At 51.9% G+C, this 15,655-nt stretch overlaps 1 protein-coding gene across 1 annotated transcript; it reads left to right on the forward strand.

Moving 5' to 3' along the window:
* Window positions 1-1,713: 1,713 nt before the first annotated feature.
* On the forward strand, window positions 1,714-3,605 carry LOC112889522 (auxin-responsive protein IAA20-like). The gene is made up of 3 exons (XM_025956211.1): window positions 1,714-2,490; window positions 2,586-2,900; window positions 3,055-3,605. Exons 1-3 carry the CDS (start codon window positions 2,270-2,272, stop codon window positions 3,095-3,097), a joined length of 579 nt encoding a protein of 192 aa, XP_025811996.1. The 5' UTR covers window positions 1,714-2,269; the 3' UTR covers window positions 3,098-3,605.
* Window positions 3,606-15,655: the final 12,050 nt, after the last annotated feature.

Consider the following 15,655-nt stretch of genomic DNA (forward strand, 5'->3'; position numbering starts at 1 on the left):
CGACACCTGTCGCACGCCGCGATCTTCCGAGCCTGCCGCGCTCCCAAGGTTCAGCGCATCGCGCTGCGCCGCGCAGGGGAAAGGATACTAGCTGGGACAACGACGACTCGCTCAGGAGTCAGGATGCCGGCGCCACCGAGGCGCGTGTTTCCGGACTTCGAAGAGACGCATTGGGCTTCCGGGAGGCGGGGCGCCCGCCGCGCCGCTCTTTGCCTCTTTCTCCCGCCCGGCGGCCGGACAAGAGGTTTCGGCGCGCCGGGTTCGTTGTACTCGCGTGATCGCGTGTCATCGTGTTCGGTGGTCAGGAAGACTCAAGCCGCCCCTGCTAGCACCGAACCCTCCCTTTTTTTGCCCCCACAGACCGGATGCAGCGCACGGATGAACCGTCCAGGTCAAAGCAGAGTTCCCGGACACTGCACAAGTAAATAAACTTTGCTGCTGATAACTCGCAGATTTCCTGCATCTGAACGGACGCAACGTCGCAACGCACTCGCCGCGTGTTCGGCTGCTACGAGGAAATCCACACCGGCAGGGGGGCCTTTTTAGTTTTTGCTTTGGTTTTAAAAAACAAAGCGAGTTCTGACCTGCGCCGATGAAACTTCATCAAGGCTTCCGAGAACACGAGTCGCGCGTCGCGCGTCAGCCCGTCCACGCCGTGTTTCCCCGTCGCCGTCCGGCAGCGGCGAGAGATCTCGTCGCGCCGTGCCGGCACGCCGGTACACGCAAGCTGTTCTCCTTCCGTCCACCCAAGAAAACGTATGCTAGTACGGCTCCCGCGGCACGCGGGCAGCAGCATCAGACACCACTCGCATTTTCTCTTCTAGCGCAGCCTGCCGTGACGCCCAAACCTTTTGACATCCGGGTAATCCTGTCCCCCTACGAGCCCATGATTACTGGAGGAGTGTCCGTCCAGTGTGCACACAAAGACACAACTGGAGGAGTAAAAAAAGATCAGGGGCAGGCGGTAGTTGGGCACTGAAAGCCTGCAGAGAAAACTTACCGCGGCTTTGCTAGAACCTAGAAGGGAGCCGGCGGCAGCGGGGGGCGGCAAGGCATGGGGAAGCGTGGCGCCCATGCGCGCAGATCGCGATGAGATGCAGTGTAGATGGGCAAGTGACACTGCCACAATGGAGCGGGCGAGAGGCAGTGGCAGCTGTTGGCCCTGCGCCTGACTTGGTGGCGTGCAGGGGGGCCGCCTGGAGGGCGAGGTGGCCATCGGAATCCCGGCGCAAACCGCTCGCAAGAAACAGCCGCGCCCCACATGCCCCTGCGATGCCCGGCTGCGGGGCAGTCGTGTCCGGCGAAAAACTTAAATTTGTTCTCGGTATGTCACGGTCTCGGTCCACAAGTGTCGGATGGATACAGCGTGATAGTAATGCGTTGTACACTTGTACTGTTTTCTTATCAGTTTTACACAAAAGAGATCTGTGATAAAATCTGTTGCACAAAAAATCGGATGTTGAAAGCTTACAACAAACAAACAGCTTTTCAAAAAAAAGAAGAAGAAGAAGAAGCTTACGAACCATCCATTTTTATGGATGTGCCTGATCATAGATGTTATCAAAGAGTGAACTATCATATACCACCGATAAGATAGAACCATCACTCTCGAATCTTATCAGCTACTCCACCAAGCAGGCTCGCCGGACCCGCCGCGCGCGTGCACGAGGGCCACTACGCCGCGCCCGCTCGGCACTGGCGCCAAGCCACCAGCCCGGCGCCCACTCCCCGCGGCACACCCCGCGGCAGCCGCGCACGGCGCACTAGCCATGCCGTGTCGTGTCGCGCCACGGCAGAACCACCCCCACCACACGAGACCGTCCAGGCCGGGGTGGTGGGCGCGCGGGCGCGACAGGCGGACAGCGCGCCCACGGCCGGGTCCCCCGGGCGCCCGACACCCTGTCGGCCCCTTGTCTATTCCCTCGCCGGATCTGCCCCCTGCGCCGCCCAGATCCACCGATCCGCCCCGCCGGCGCCGGTGGGGTCGACCTCCCACACGCGAGACGCCCGCATGTGCGCCGCTGCACGTATATAAATACGAGCCCGCACCGCCGCGGATCCATCTATCCCTGCTCGTGGTCGATCGATCGCTCGAGTCTAGCAAGGGTTTTGATTGGCGACTTGGTGTGTGTGTGCCTGTGTGTTCCAGTCTGTCTGACACTAGCTAGCTGCTGCTGCTGCTGCGTCGGATCGGAGTGGCTGTCAGCTGTGGGCGTGACCACGACGCGTATGCGCGCGGCGAGCGTGGAGGCGAGGGAGAGGTGATTCGATGGAGCTGGAGCTCGGGCTCGCGCCGCCGAACCCGCATGCGCCGGGCGGCGGCGGCGGAGGGGAGTTCGTCGGACTCCTCGACGGCGCCCCGGCGGGTGCCGCCTGCGGGAAGAGGGCGTTCGGCCGGGCCGAGAAGGCCACGCTCCCGCTCTTCGTGCGCGACGGCGATGGCGGCGGCGACGCCAACCGCCACAGCGTCGACCGTGAAACGAGCAACAAGTGAGTAGTGGCAGCTGGTTTAAAGCTGCGCACCTCATGCCGCCGCCGGGTTTCTTTGCGCCGATGACTGAAATGCATCCGCGCCGTACCTGCAGGAGAAAGAGGCTGGTGGGGTGGCCGCCGGTGAAGTGCGCGCACAGGTGGAGCTGCGGCGGCGGCGGGTACGTGAAGGTGAGGATGGAAGGGGTGGCCATCGGGCGGAAGGTGGAAATCTCCCTCCACGGCTCGTACGGGGAGCTGCTCCGCACGCTCGGCCGCATGTTCCCGTCGGCGAACAAAGGCGCAGGTGCAGATGCGGAGGGGGAGGCGGCGACCCAGGACGGCGAGCGCCGCCGTGGCCACCATCCCTACGTGGTGACCTACGAGGACGGCGAGGGGGACTGGCTGCTCGTCGGAGAGGTGCCGTGGGAGTAAGTCGCCGTCGTTGCCACACAATCTCTGATACATACAGTATGATATAGCACGTCGTCGTCTCCGTACATATCATAAGACCAGTTGATCAGCTATGTGTTAAGCTAACAGCAGTGCTAATTAATTTTAATTTTCAATTCGTTATATATGCAGGGACTTTGCCAAGTCGGTGAAGCGGCTCAAGATCCTCGCGTAGCTGACGACGTGCGTGCGTCAGCAGCAACGTGTTGCGTTTGCGTCGTCTAATCTGCGTATGCCTAGCAGCTCACCACTCAATAATCGTCCTCCGCGCGTAGATCAGTGCATGTATTCAGGTCGTCGGTGGCTTCAAGTCTTTTCAGAGCATGACGAGAGCACTACAACTCACTATAGCTACCTGTAGTAGTCTGCTAGCTATACTACGAGCTGTTCAACGTCACGCTGCCCCTAGTTGTTCACTTGTTCGTGCCAAAGGTTTCGTCTACCCTAGCCGCTCGGTCCCCTTTGCGACCGGACGCGTGTACGGTGGCCGTCTGTGGCCGGCTTTAGGTCGTCTACTAGTACGGAGTAGTGTTGAAGGTCTCTACTTGCTGGTTTTCCCTTTCCCAATGCATGTGTTAAACGTGTGGCAGCAGCTAACACAGTGTACATTACTTCTTCTCTGTCTAATTGCTAGTGTGTTCCTGAACCTATACGTAAATGACATACACGCGGTACTCAAGATACTATTACCATGGTCCATGGAAGGATACTATCTTTTGATAGGATGATATATGGAGGTGCTGGGTGTGCAAGTTTTGTTTTCCTGGGTAAGATCGACACAGGAAACTCGATTAATTAAATTGATTCGCATTATTTTCTTTGAAAAGAAATAAAGTAGATATATAATACTGAGCTAGTAACTGACTCGCAGTATCCGTTTCGGTGTTGCTACTGGCATCCTAAGGCTATCTTTAATCCACTGTAATCTAAAGATAACGGTGGGGAGAACCGCGGGCGGGGATTCGTGAAACCCCGTTTAGAGATTCAGTTAAGGGCTGGTCCTCTTGAGCAGCACGTATGGTGAGCACAGAGAGATTTTTACCTAGATTCGGACCTCCTGGAAGATAATAGCTCTACGTCCTGCTTCTCTATATATATTATGGGTGTGCATGAACTAGAGAGTACATAGGATCCGAGCTCGTTCTCTAACTCTGGAATCTTTTATGGAGCCAGAAGCCGGCTGTACATAGAGAACCAATAAGGTGTTGCTTCTGCACCTCGCATGCCCTTCATGCATGGCCTCCTTTTATAATGCGTACAGGGGCATGTACCTAGACACACGTTTTCATACGACTCATGCGTGCATGTATTCCTGTGGAGAAGTTTTTTTTGTCTTGTCTTGTCCTATCTTGGTGCATGTATGTATGCAGGTCATCCACCTGCAAGCATGCAGGGGGCTATTTAGTGCCTCCTGCCCTGCCGGCTGTCAGAGCGCTTCCTTCGGAGTGAATGCAGCTTCCTGTTCCCCATGATCATTTCATAGTAGTATCCCGGGGTCCTTCGGGCTCCCGGGATCTGAGAGTTAGGCGGGTCTATCCTGTGGCCTAGCATTCCTAGGTCCTTTCGTAGTAGTATCCCGATCCTCGTGTGGCGGGCGAACATCTCCACTAATCACTTGCGCGGCGACCCTCGTTCCTTTAGCGCCGACAGTATCATTTCTCTTTCATCAAAACCATCATATTCATAATATTAGTACGATACAACTACCTCAATACGTAGTACTGACCGTAGTACGATGTTGTGTCTATGACAGTGGCCCAAAAAGTATCATATGAAATGGGTCCTTCGTGATGTTCTTTCGCGGTTTTCAACGATTAGATTTCATGCCTAGTAGTAAGCAGTACCTCGAATATAGATTTTTTCACTCCTCATTAATTCACTGTTAGTCAGCAAAACAACTACTTAGGTCCTGTCTTGTTCCTTTGAGAACTAAACTTAAATCCCACACTGTTTGTTGTAGGGATTAAAGTCATTTAATATAGTTGTGCAAGGACCCTTATACTCCTGATCATTTAATGTGGGTGCGGGAGGGAGGAGGCTGGGGCAGCAATAAATGAAGGGTCCCTGTCAAAAGCATCTTTTAGCTCCCATAAGCTATAATTTTCGGACTTATGGACCTTTAGTCCTAATAAGTCAATCATATTTGGCACTTTAAGAGCTTATTTGAACTAAACTTAAGTCCCAAAACATAAGCGAGTACAAACCAAACAAGCCCTTAGTCTCAAAACATAAGCAAATGCAAACCAAACAAGCCCTTAGGTACATAGACTCATGGTACTACCTATTGGTAGTAAACCTAAGAGAAAAAACCTAAGAGAAAATTCCCTGTATGAACCAGAAGATAGCTCAATTTTCTCCTTGGTCCTAAAAAAATTTCGCTACCTCATATGACCCTGAATTTTAGTTTTGTTCCTTCAATGACCTTGCCGTCTATTTCATCTCATGTTTCCATTAGTCCCCCAAAAATCATGTCAGAAAATGGACGAACTGATGAAATTACCCTTACCCTCCTTCTTCGTTTCTGTTCTGCTCCCATCTCTCTCATTCCCATTCTCTCTCTCTCTCTGGCTGGTCCCTCCAGAAATCGGGCACAAGCCGGCGGGACGCGACATGGCCGGCGGCACGGAGGCCGCAGGAGCTGGGGACGTCGGCGCCCAAGGGGTGAGCGCCTAGGCCAGCAGCGTGGGCGGGTGGCGCAGAGGCCTCAGGGCCAACGGCGCAGAGGCCGGCAGCGTGGAGGCTACTTGGGTGGCTGCTGGCGCCCACGCCAGCGGGGCTGAAGCTGCTCGGTCAGTGGCGTGGAGGCTGCTTGGATAGCCACGAGCGCCCACGATGGCGGGGCAAAGGCCACTCGGCCGGCGGTAGGGAGGTTGCTCGGGTGGCCGCGGGCGCCCACGCCGGCGGGGCGGAAGGCCGCTCGGCTGGTGGCACAGAGTCCACGGGCGCGGGGCTCCTAGGCGGACGGCGCGTAGGCCTCAACGGGCCAACTCTGCGGAAGGCGCTCGGGCTGGATTGGTTGGGGAGGCATGGCCGGTAGCGGCAGGGCAGGCGGCCCTTTCGGCGCCATGGACTGAAGCCCTTCGAGCGACGCAGGGGCGCGCACTGGCCTCGGGCGCGGCGGCCGGCGGACCCTCAGGCGCCGCGGCCGGGAGCGCGGCAGCCAAGGGCCTTGGGGGCGCGGCGGCCAGGGGCGTTCGGCCTGCAGGCGCCGAGGGTAGGGGCGTCGGGGCCTGCTGCCCGTCGGGTGACGCGACAGGAGGCGTCGTGTCCGTCGAGGCCGCGGCCGGCAGTGGCGCAGCGGCCAGGGACGCTCGGCCGGCGGGCGCCGACGCCGGGGGTGCCGAGGCCGGCTGCCCTGCGGGCGCCGAGGGCAAGGACACCGTGGCCACGAGGTCGTGGTGAATAGTGGGCTTCATGCTGATCAGTTGGCTTCAGTCTGATTCTAGAGGCAAATTGATCTTTTCACAGTCCACTTCACGCGTTTAGGCTACAAACTGATGGCGGGGTTACTGGAGGAACAAAACAAAAATTTATGGTCATATGAGGCTGCGAAATTTTTTCAGAGCTAAGGAGGGAATTAAGCTATCTTCTGGTGTCATACAGGGAGTTTTCTCTAAACCTAACTACAAACATGCTTCACTAAGAAAAATTTAAACTGTATATGCACTATCTATTGGAGGGATTTGAACTCAGTACAAGTTTTTTTGGGCAGTGTATCTGCGGCAAGAAATTGTAAGAAGATTATGCGCCGCTTCTATCTCTACTGCCACAACCACACGGTTTGCCTACGAAGTCAAATGCAGTTGGAAATGGCAGACACGCATGGCGCACCGTCAGGCCGGACAGGTGCATTCCGTGCCTGGCCAGTTCAGGTTGAAGTTGAGCCTCCCTGGCCGTCGTCACACGGGAACGGGATCGATCTGTCCGTTGTTGCCGTGATCGAGATCATAGATCAATAATGCACAGCGCACGCGCGTGCTGTACCCATGCTAACCAGTATGTCAGTGCTACCATGGTTCATCGCTCACCTGCTCTTGATTTTCGGAGTAAAATCATCACAGCGCGGTTGATTTATTTTACTAAATAATACAAAGTACCGTAGTTCAACTAATCCACGGCAAATAAGCTGCGTTTCTCATAAATTTTTGGCAAATGAAACAGTAGTATGCCTTCTGAACACTTCGCAAGTGTGATAACAACACGGGGAAATAAAGACCAAATAATGGACAGTGGAAATATCATCACCACACTCCTATCTGATTGCTTGTCGAAATTTGCCGTGTGCGTCATAGCTAGTTTCTTAGGCATGCATGTATTTGGTTCAAGGCTTGCCGAACGTTCTTGTTCTACGTTTCACATGTCAAACTAGCGGTTAGTTTGCATCGGCTTTTATGGCCGTCTGTTAGGTTTTATCCAAGTTTAGTTGTCGTAGGAACACCCATGCCATGCCGGCCATGCACTAGAGCATCGCATTCATGGCGCAATCGGAAGAAGAAAAAAAAAGAAGGCATCGAACAACCAAATCGACCGCTCATCACGGCGTGACAGAACACACCCAGTCCAGAGCTGGTCCAGGTCTGCGAGGAGCTGCCTCGCCAAAGCTGCAGAGCCCGACACCAGGACCCAGCCCACCTGCAGGCCCATCCAATCCGCGAAGACGATCGACGCCGTAGTAGCCGCGCGCGCGGCAACAGCAAACGCCGGCGTGCACCGCGCACGACCAGGCGACCGCTGGCTCCCCTCCTCCCGCCCGGGTACAGCCGCTTCCACTTGCGGGGTCGCCGTCGGCTCCGCTGCCTCGGACAGCGACCCGTTCCCACCTGTTTCGGGTTGAACCAAAACCAAACGAGCCACGCCGGCGCGGCGGCGGCGTCGCAATCCTCGTTCAGAACCAGCCAGCGAGCCAGCGGCACCACCTCCTTGCACTCTGCCGTGACGGAACGGAACGCAAGGGCGAGGCTCGTAGAAACAGCTGGCCGGCCGCCGGCGTGCACGATTTTAGTATGCGATCGGTGGCCGGCGGCCGGACACGGGACACCTCAGAGAGCCAGGCCCAACCTCGACGGGGACCAACCGGCTGACCCACAGCTTCCCACCACAGCTCCCCAATCAAGCTCCTCGATCCGACCCCACCACTTGACCGGGTCCGGCCGCCCCGGGCCACCCATGCCGCCGTCGGTGAGGTTCAGACGACGATCCGGAACCGACACGGACTAGAATATTGCCCGTGATACGATTGCGATCATCCTGCGATCCATGCAGGTAAGAACAGGGATTTTTTTTAAAAAAACAACAAGTTTATGCGCTGCCAAGATGCCAGAAAAGTCTGACGCCGTTGGACCTTCAGAAATGTCAACTGACAGAGGTCTGCAGTGCGCGGCAGACTGCACGGTCCGAACCGGTCAAACCGCTGTGTCCTGGCCGGCGGCCGGGCTCCTCGCCGGGGTGGTCCATGTCGGCGAGGGAACCCCATGCCGGCGGGCCGGCGGGCGGCACCCACCACCTCGTGCCGTTCCAAAGCTCCCGGGGTTTCGCACTGGGAGCTGACGCCGACCCAGATGGATTCTCGAGATCGCAGGCGCTGGATCGCGGTCGTTTTCGCCGACGATACTATATGCGGGGGTCGCTGCCGTCCATGCTTGCCTGATCGCTGCCGCCACAGCCGTGAGCTGTCCAATCGGAATGTTCTGCGACACTGCACTGGAAAGCTACTAGAACTTTCAGGCTGCAGATATTTCTTTCACGGCCTTTTGTTTGGGTTTCGAGTTCAACGTGCCTCGACCTCGACACGACACTTTCACTGTTCGCTGGTGGTGTAACAGAAACATTTCTCGATGAGCCAAGATAAGAGCAGGTACAATAACCTACAGTCAGCAGGCTATAAGGGAATCCACGTCACTTAGATCTGATGTGGAGGCTTAACTCAAGAAGAAAGAGAAGCGAGCGACCGCTCCGTCTGTCGTCAGCCTGAAGCGTTTTTCTCGAGAATGAAGCGCCCGCCACAAGCCTGCAGCGAGCGAATGAGCCGACGCTTCGTCCTCCTCCAAGATCCAATGCACCATCCAGTTTCACCGCGCAAATTTCCCCTCCGCCTCCCGCCAAATCGGTTCTAGACGCGCCAAATCAGCTCCCTTGCGCGCCAAATCGAAGCCTGGATCCCAAATAGATGCCCAATCGTCCCCAATCAGCCCCCCCGAAACCCTAGGTCACCACCACAGCACGCACAAGCTTCTTGTTCCTCCGGTGCAATCGACGACGGGTGCCTGTGCGAGATGAGTCGGTAGTCAAAGAGAACCTCAGCGCCGGCGCCCCAGGCTGGTCCTCCCCTTGGAGGACCGGGAGGACAAGCAGTTGTGCCCCCTCCCATCCCGTCCATGTTTGGATTTGGATCTTGGTGTCCGCCAAATATTTTGCCGCAGCCTATTACATCGTCACCAGCATACTGCCGCACAGGACTGCAACAGATGGGCTCGTCTTCAACGCAAGTGCCTTGGTGGACACCTCCCGGCGTTGGTGCCCCATCTGCTCAAGACCAAGATGTACAAGTGAAAGGACCTCAAGATGCCTAGAGGGGGGGTGAATAGGCTAATCTGCAACTTAAAACACTTTCAACACGGTTAGCAACACAGGAATCCGGATACTCCGGATATATGTCCGGATACTCCGGATATAGAGTCCGGAGTTTCCGGATATAGTGTCCGGACTATCCGGGTATGAAAAACGTGCTACTAATCACTGTTGAAGAAGCTATAAATTGGATCAGGTAAATTTAGATGAACTAGGGGTACCTCTGAAGTGTTTCTCACCAGTTTTCTTTCTCGTGAGACTTGTACAAAAATAGATCGGCCTCAAACCCTAAAAGGTTAGTCTCACAAGCAAATAATCAAGAGTATGAGGTAGAAATATGAGATTGACACAGAATTTGTTTCCCGAAGTTCACTCCCAAAGGAGCTACGTCTCCGTTGAGGAAGAATTCAAGAGACGGTGCTCAAGAACTCCTATGCTCCTCTCCCAAGGGTGAGACCAACGCTCAAACCCTAGGGTCACTTACTATGAATTCCTCGGAGAGGAATGAGGATTACAAACCAGCTGTGATGCTCACAAATCAATCACGCAATCACAAGCGACGCCTAGCCGTCTAGGAGCTTGGAGCTCCAAGAGTAATAACTTAGAATCCACGGGCTAGACTTGGATTGATGTGCTCAAGAGATGAAATCAAAGCTTACTTGCACAATCTTAGCTCTTGCAACAATCTCACTTCAAACCCCAACGAAAATCACTCAAGAATGAGGCAAATGGGGAGTGAGAGGGCTCTCTTTAGGCTTTCTGCAGGTCTGGTCGAAAATGAGCAAGAGAGAGAGAGTGAGAGGGGGTATGGAGGTATTTATACCCCCTCTGCCAGAAACTAGCCGTTGGGAGAGCGGTACCCGGAAACTCCGGGTATATGTCCGGATACTCCGGAAATAGGGGTCCGGAGACTCCGGACCAAACTTGTTTTGCAGACCGGTAACAGTAACCCGGACACTCCGGGTATACGTCCGGATACTCCGGACCTTCTGTCCGGACATTCCGGACTAGTACCCGGACACTCCGGGTTTGTCACAGAATTTCACATTTAAGTCCCTTTTTGAGTGTTGAGATGGTTTCTTATGATTTTTGTGGGTTCTCTTGAGCACAACTACCATGTCTACACTAGTGGATCACAGTTCCCCTTGATAGTACGGCGTTCCTATACTCAATTTCAAAAATAAAATCTAGTCTTTAAGAACACTTGAGGACGCCGCTTTTCATATCCTTTTTGAGGGTTCACGCTTCTCTAAAAGCTATGCTTAGTCACCATTAGCACCTGCACACATGCTTAATAACACGATTAAATATACATGTGCTTTGTCATATATCACCAAAACCCACTTAGGGGCCTAGATATCTTTCAATCTCCCCCTTTTTGGTGATTGATGACAACCCACATGTAACTCATTTGATAACCATAAAAATGTAATCTTAAGCATGCAAAGAGCTCCCCCTAAATGTATGCCATGAATTTGAATTTCAAATTGACTTCTCTAAAGTCAAGATTGGCATTTTTAGAAAAAGATATGAAAACTCTTTATACATTCTACAGTGGGGTGAGCATGTGTGTGTGTGCTGAAAAATGTGTGATGCAAATGTCATGTCATATAATCAGGAAACACTAGTGTTTGATCAAGATAACCCGGAGACTCCGGGTTCCGATCCGGAGACTCCGGACCAGTCCGGAGTATCCGGAGGAATATCCGGAGTATCCGGACCATCAGGACAGAACACAGAAAAATAACATTGCATCATAATCAAATTAAGATCACACTATCAGCTCATCCTTAAAAATAAGCTGCAAACTAGTAGACCACAGAGTAGCACACATTACAAAGTTCCCCACACCACATAGTCCTTACATGAGAATTGTTCAAAAGAAACGCATAAAGTTGATACAAAGCCCAAATGAGTACATGAGTACAACATAAATGGTATTTTCACTCCCCCTTTGTCATCAAGGGCCAAAAAGGAGATGAAAACAGGCAAGAAAAGCTTCTACTCATCATCATCTCGGGCATCCTCATCGGAGGTATCCTCATCTTCATCCGAATCGGGGATCTCGCGGTAGTTTGGAGGTGCTTCTTCCTCGGTCTCTTCCTCTTCATCAAAAATCTCTTGGCCACGAGGAGGAGAGCGACGGGATCGTGTAGGGGCACGAGTGCGCTGACGTGGGCGAGGAAGAGGAGCATGAGCAGCAGCAGTGGCGGCCTCATCCGCAGCATCCCATTCGGCAAATGGGTCATCAAACTCGGGCAACTCATGATATGGATCCGCCGGAAGCCCCAAGTGACTCTTAATCTCAATAATGTCACGGCGGTTTTCATTAATCTCGTGAGTTGCAGTCTTGCACATGCAGAAAATGCTCTTAAGAGCTCTCTTGATGAATGAATCATGATGACCACGACGAGAGGAAGATGGACCCGCATAAGATGGAGCTGGATCAAACCTTGGGTTCCTTGTTGCACCGGCATGAAGAGGAGGGGCATGTGGTGCATCACCGGATCGAGGACGAAGATGTAGGGCAGCGTGTTTGCAATCCTTGGGAAAGGTGACCTTGGTGACCCTCTCAATCATATATATAATGTAAGGAGCAGATGGTAGAAACTTTTGGGGATCATTCATCGTCCTCCTTAACTCATTCCAAATGAAATCCATAATGGAGAAAGGTCGCCCACCTGGCATGACACGGGCAAGAAGATTGCAAGCAAAGTACCTAAGAGCAGTGGCATCACCATCCTTAGCATCAATGGTGGCACGAAAGAATTGGTTCATGGTGTAGTAGAATGGTTGAAGAGTGCTTGCATTGCCGGCTTCCGCTAGAATAAGGTTGTAGAAAATAGCCGGTAATTGACTTGGCTTTAACTGATGTTCCACATGAATGGGATCCCTCTTCTCATCCTCTGAGCCAAGTCCAAGGAGTCTAGAGAATGTCATGTAGTCAACTCCATATTTCACTCCCTCGGTAGTCCAAAAGAAGGCAATTTGCCTTGCGTCATAATATAGAGAGGAGTGAAACTGAGCAAGAATCTCCTCATTCCAATCATACCGAAAACCCATGATGTCATAAAGACCGAATTCCTTGCACTTGGCAATAGCTTGATTAAAGAATGGATCATTCATCCTCTCAAAATAATCCCAATCAACATACTTGCAAGGAACAATGGGAGCTTTGCCCTTGCGCATGACAACGGAGGAGTAGAAATCTTGATGCAGCTGACACCAAAATCTCCTTTCCAAATTTTCAGCCTTCTCATACTTGTAAACATCCTCCTTGCGTGCATCCGTAAGAGCCACAGTCTGCTTGAAATAGTTCCGTCCCATTGAAACAGTGAACTCGGTGAGAATTTGAGGACGGTGAAGCTTTGGGCACCTTGGATATGTACGTTGATCTTGTGGATATTCAACTTGAAGACGAGGAGGAGTGCGAGGGCAGATTTCCCAAGCAATTCCCCGTCTCGATGGATTAGCCCGAGAAGGAGGAGGCGCTGCCATACTCGGCATCATGTAAGGAGCTTGACGAGGTGGACGGGCTTGTGAGCTGCTTCCTGCAGGCTCTTTGCCCGGACGGTGGCGAGGACGAAGTTCTCTTGGAGGAGGACTAGGAGGTGAAACTTCCTCCTCTTGGATTCGGGGATCGTGACGGCGTTTTTGCCGTCTCTGGCCGGAAGAAGCAGGTGCACGCTCACGTCCCATAGCCTGGATATAGGATATATCGATTAGGAACAGCTAGACGAAATAGGAATGAGACAGATAGGCTGAAACTCTAGAATCCGGAGAGTCCGGATATATGTCCGGATACTCCGGACAGTCCGGAGTATCCGGACAGCAAATCCGGAGTCTCCGGGCATCGACATGGAAACCCTACTTTCATGCAATCTAGAGATTTGCCCATGGGATTTGAATGAAATTTGGGGCACAAGCTGCTGCACATGAGGGAAGATAATGCCCCAAAGGATATCTAGTTTTGACCACTACATTGAGAGATCGGGCGATTTGAAGTTTGAATACCTTAATGAAGAGGAAAGCGCGGGAAACTTCAAATCCAAAGCGTTCCCCGGAGATTCCGGACGAGATGAAGCACCCCCTTCAACGATTCGCAAATCTTACGGGAAAATATGGTGGAAATCACCCCTTGGGCGAGTGGGAGGCAGGAAGAGGAGGTGAGGCGCGGTGAAGGTGAGAAATAAGAGATAGAACCGTTTTGACCGACCCCCCCCCCCCCCCGCGGTATATATGAGAAGGTTTTACCATCCGGAGTATCCGGACGAATGTCCGGAGTATCCGGATATCCGGAGTATCCGGACTTATGTCCGGAGTATCCGGCTCCCCCTAAAACTGTGAAGGATTCAAAAGAGAATAAGATTGAGTTTTGATAGAGGAGATCTAGTGATGTGAGAGGCTTACTTAACTTGAGACTAGCCAGCAATCAACAATGGAAACAATAGTCTCAAGCAAGTAAGAAGAGATTCAAATTACTTTTAAAATCACACTCCTACTAATTCTAGTAGATTTTTCAAAATAGTTTCTTCTACAGCACTCAAACATGTGCATGATCTCAAACTAAGTTACGAGAATCCAAAATATTTAGCTCACTCCTCAAGGTACAAAACCTTTGCTCATCAAGTGGTTTAGTGAAGATATCGGCTAATTGTTTATCGGTGTTCACATGACTTAAAACGATATCTCCTTTGGCTTCATGGTCTCTCAAGAAATGGTGCCTTATGTCAATATGTTTGGTTCTTGAGTGGTTAACGGGGTTGTTAGCTAGCTTGATTGCACTCTCGTTGTCACACAAGAGTGGAATCTTGCTAAACTTACAACCAAAGTCTCTCAAGGTGGATTTCATCCAAAGTAATTGTGCACAACAAGCACCTGCAGCAACATATTCGGCTTCGGCAGTGGATAAGGCGACGGAATTTTATTTCTTGGAACTCCAAGACACAAGGGACCGGCCAAGAAACTGACACATCCCCGATGTACTCTTCCTATCTACCTTGCAACCGGCATAATCCGAATCGGAGTAGCCAAGTAGATTGAAAGTGGAGCCCTTGGGATACCACAAGCCAAGGTACGGAGTGAAAACTAAATATCTTAGAATTCTCTTAACAGCCATAAGATGGCATTCCTTAGGATTAGCTTGAAATCTTGCACACATGCACACACTAAGCATGATATCGGGCCTAGATGCACAAAGGTAAAGAAGGGATCCAATCATGGAGCGATATACCTTTTGATCTACGGCTTTGCCATCCTCATTTAGATCGAGATGTCCATTAGTCGGCATGGGTGTCTTGATGGGCTTGGCATTCTCCATGTCAAACTTCTTCAACATATCTTTGGTATACTTGGTTTGACAAATAAAGGTTCCTTCGTTGAGTTGCTTGATTTGAAAGCCAAGAAAGAATGTCAACTCTCCCATCATGGACATCTCGAATCTCTTCGTCATGATCCTACTAAAATCCTCGCACCAAGATTGATTAGTAGAACCAAATATAATGTCATCGACATATATTTGGCACACAAAAATTTCTTTGTCAACTTTGCGAGTGAAAAGAGTAGGATCGGCTTTGCCTATCTCAAAGCCTTTCCTTAAGAGAAAGAACTTAAGGCATTCATACCATGCTCTAGGAGCTTGCTTAAGCCCGTAGAGCGCCTTATGGAGCTTGTAGACGTGATTGGGCAGCTTGGGATCTTCAAAGCCCGGTGGTTGCTCAACATATACCAATTCGGAGATTGGTCCATTAAGAAAAGCACTCTTCACATCCATTTGGTATAGCTTGAAATCATGGTGAGTTGCAAAGGCAAGCAAGATACGAATTGACTCAAGCCTAGCTACGGGTGCATAAGTCTCACCAAAATCCAAACCTTCGATTTGAGTGAAGCCTTGAGCAACCAACCTTGCCTTGTTTCTTGTTACCACACCGTGTTCATCTTGTTTGTTTCGAAAGACCCACTTTGTTCCAATGACATTTTGCTTGGGTCTTTCTACCAAGGACCAGACTTCATTCCGTGTGAAGTTGTTCAACTCTTCTTGCATGGATATCACCCAATCCGGATCATCCAGAGCTTCTTCAACCTTAAGTGGTTCCAAAGAAGAAACAAACGAGTAATGTTCACAAAAGGTTGCTAAACGAGAACGAGTAGTTACCCCTTTGTTTAT

Source organism: Panicum hallii, chromosome 4 (genome assembly GCF_002211085.1).
Source record: "Panicum hallii strain FIL2 chromosome 4, PHallii_v3.1, whole genome shotgun sequence".
NCBI classification, from domain to species: domain Eukaryota; kingdom Viridiplantae; phylum Streptophyta; class Magnoliopsida; order Poales; family Poaceae; genus Panicum; species Panicum hallii.

Bases quoted from the DNA above. Each gene is read 5' to 3' on its own strand.
- LOC112889522 (XM_025956211.1), top strand. From the start codon at position 2,270: ATGGAGCTGGAGCTCGGGCTCGCGCCGCCGAACCCGCATGCGCCGGGC. The intron at 2,491-2,585 runs GTGAGTAGTGGC...CCGTACCTGCAG, and splicing joins GACCGTGAAACGAGCAACAA to GAGAAAGAGGCTGGTGGGGT. The intron at 2,901-3,054 runs GTAAGTCGCCGT...TTATATATGCAG, and splicing joins GTCGGAGAGGTGCCGTGGGA to GGACTTTGCCAAGTCGGTGA.